Below are 2,075 nucleotides of genomic sequence, written 5' to 3'. Positions count from 1 at the left end.
TTGCTTCATAATTGGTGATTTGGTCAATGCTTTATGCTTATGTTAGGTTAATTTTGCAATTTTGTAGACAAATGGAAAGATTAGGTTAATTTTACAATTTGTAGGCAAGGAAATGTTTAGGTTAGGCAAATGCAAAGGTAGTTTTTGACCTCAATTCTACCTAAATATCCATCCTGCTCAAATGCCATTTTATACCATTTTATTATTTATACTTGAAATTAGCATGGGTAGAACCTTTTAGTTAAAATCCACTAACAAATCCATGTTAGGTTAATTTTGCAATTTTGTAGGCAAATGGAAATATTACTGTTGATAAATATAAACCATTGATTTTTATCTTGTTATTGCTATTGCTAGAAAAAATGGGAATATTTTGTAAAAGGAAAGCATTAACACCTGATTTGAGCTCTGCTCCTGCAATGACCTACAAAATTTATTTGAACGATTTTCCTTGAAATCCAGCCGATAGGAAAAAGATTTCGGAATATCATCCTAATCAAATGTATGAAATAAGAAGAAAATACTTGATTACATGACCTTGTCAACCACAGGGTCATACATATCCAAAAAAATTGTCGGGAGTAAAAAGGAAGACGTTTTTGTACGGCTTGGTTTGATCAATACGCAAATTGGTTGGACTATATGTAAAAACGGACAGAGCTTTTTGTTTGTATTGTTATTTGTTTAGAGATCATTACGTAGGACAATGTGGGAGTGATTCTTTTGTAACAGATGGCTTCAATAGTTGGAATAAAACGGAAAGACTTGGTCTTTATGTCGGCGACATTATTAGTTTTCACAATAGAGCGCTTAAGAAAAGTGAGAATCTAATGAGCCAAGATCGATCTATTGTTGTTGCCTTTCATAAGCAAATTGAGAAGGAGAAGAATGAGCACCGAATACGATTAAATGCTTCAATTAAGGCCTGTAGATTCTTGTTGAAGAATGCATTGCCATTTCGTAGTCACGATGAATCCAAAATGTCTATTTCTAGAGGCATGTTCTTAGAAACATTAGCCTTAATTGGTGATTGCAATGAGGAAGTAGGTAAAGTTATATTAAAAAATGCCCCAAAGAATAATCTAAATGGTGTCTCCAAGTATTCAAAAAGATATTGCTGCTTGTTTTGCAAATCTAATATTCAAATCCATTTGTAAAGAAGTTGGTGATGATGTGTTCTCATTGCTAGTTGATGAGTCTAGTGACGTTTCTAAAAAGGAACAAATGGTGGTGGTTTTACGATATGTTGATGCATGTGGTATTGTTATGGAGAGATTTTTTGGTATTGTTCATGTGACGGGGACACCTTCTTCAATTCTTAAATTTGTCATTGATACTTTATTTGCTGAACATGGATTGAGTTTGAAACAGGTAAGAGGGCAAGGTTATGACGGAACAAACAATATGCACGGTGAGTTCGATGGATTAAAGGCCTTAATCTTGAATGAAAATAGCTCAGCATATTATATCCATTGTTTTGCTCAGCAACTTCAATTAGTTGTTGTGACGGTTGCAAATAAACATGACGGAGTTGATAACTTTTTAATATGTTAGGAATGGTGATCAATGTGGTGAATGCTTGTTGCAAGCGTAAAGACATGCTTCTACAAAGTTACAAAGATAGAGTGCAGGAAGCAATTAGTAAGTGTGAAGTTGAAACTGGAACAGGGAAATACCAAGAGCTTTCTCTTATACGAGTGCAGAGATACACGGTGGGGTTCTCATTACAAAACCATCTTGAGCTTGATTGCTTTCTTTCCGAATGTTATTGAAGTGCTCCAGTATGTTGAAGAGGACGGGGATAATGGTTTTAGTCGCACTCAAGCAACTAGTATTTTAGCATATTTGAAGACATTTGATTTCGTGATTTATCTGCATCTGATGTTTCATATTTTAGAGGTCACAGACTTGTTGTCACTGGATCTTCAAAAAAAGGATCAAAATATTTTGGAAGCGGTTTCATTGATAAGAGGAACCAAACAACTATTGCAACAATTTAGAGAAACTAGTTTTTGATCAACTTTTGAAGAAAATGTATTCTTTTTGTGAAACAAATGGTATTAAAGCTTTGGATA

The 2,075-nt window shown here is 34.1% G+C and overlaps 1 protein-coding gene across 1 annotated transcript; it reads left to right on the top strand.

Annotated features, from left to right (window-relative positions):
* The first annotated feature begins 1,086 nt into the window (after positions 1-1,086).
* LOC112506151 (zinc finger MYM-type protein 1-like) lies at positions 1,087-1,772 on the top strand. Its single transcript, XM_025110175.1, has 2 exons — positions 1,087-1,411; positions 1,555-1,772. The coding sequence occupies exons 1-2, from the start codon at positions 1,087-1,089 to the stop codon at positions 1,770-1,772; spliced, it is 543 nt and encodes a 180-aa protein (XP_024965943.1).
* The last annotated feature ends 303 nt before the right edge of the window (positions 1,773-2,075 follow it).

This window comes from Cynara cardunculus (genome assembly GCF_001531365.2).
Source record: "Cynara cardunculus var. scolymus isolate 2C chromosome LG 2, CcrdV1, whole genome shotgun sequence".
NCBI classification, from domain to species: domain Eukaryota; kingdom Viridiplantae; phylum Streptophyta; class Magnoliopsida; order Asterales; family Asteraceae; genus Cynara; species Cynara cardunculus.
Note: the sequence above shows the minus strand (reverse complement) of the source record. Positions and strands in the feature narration are given on the sequence as shown.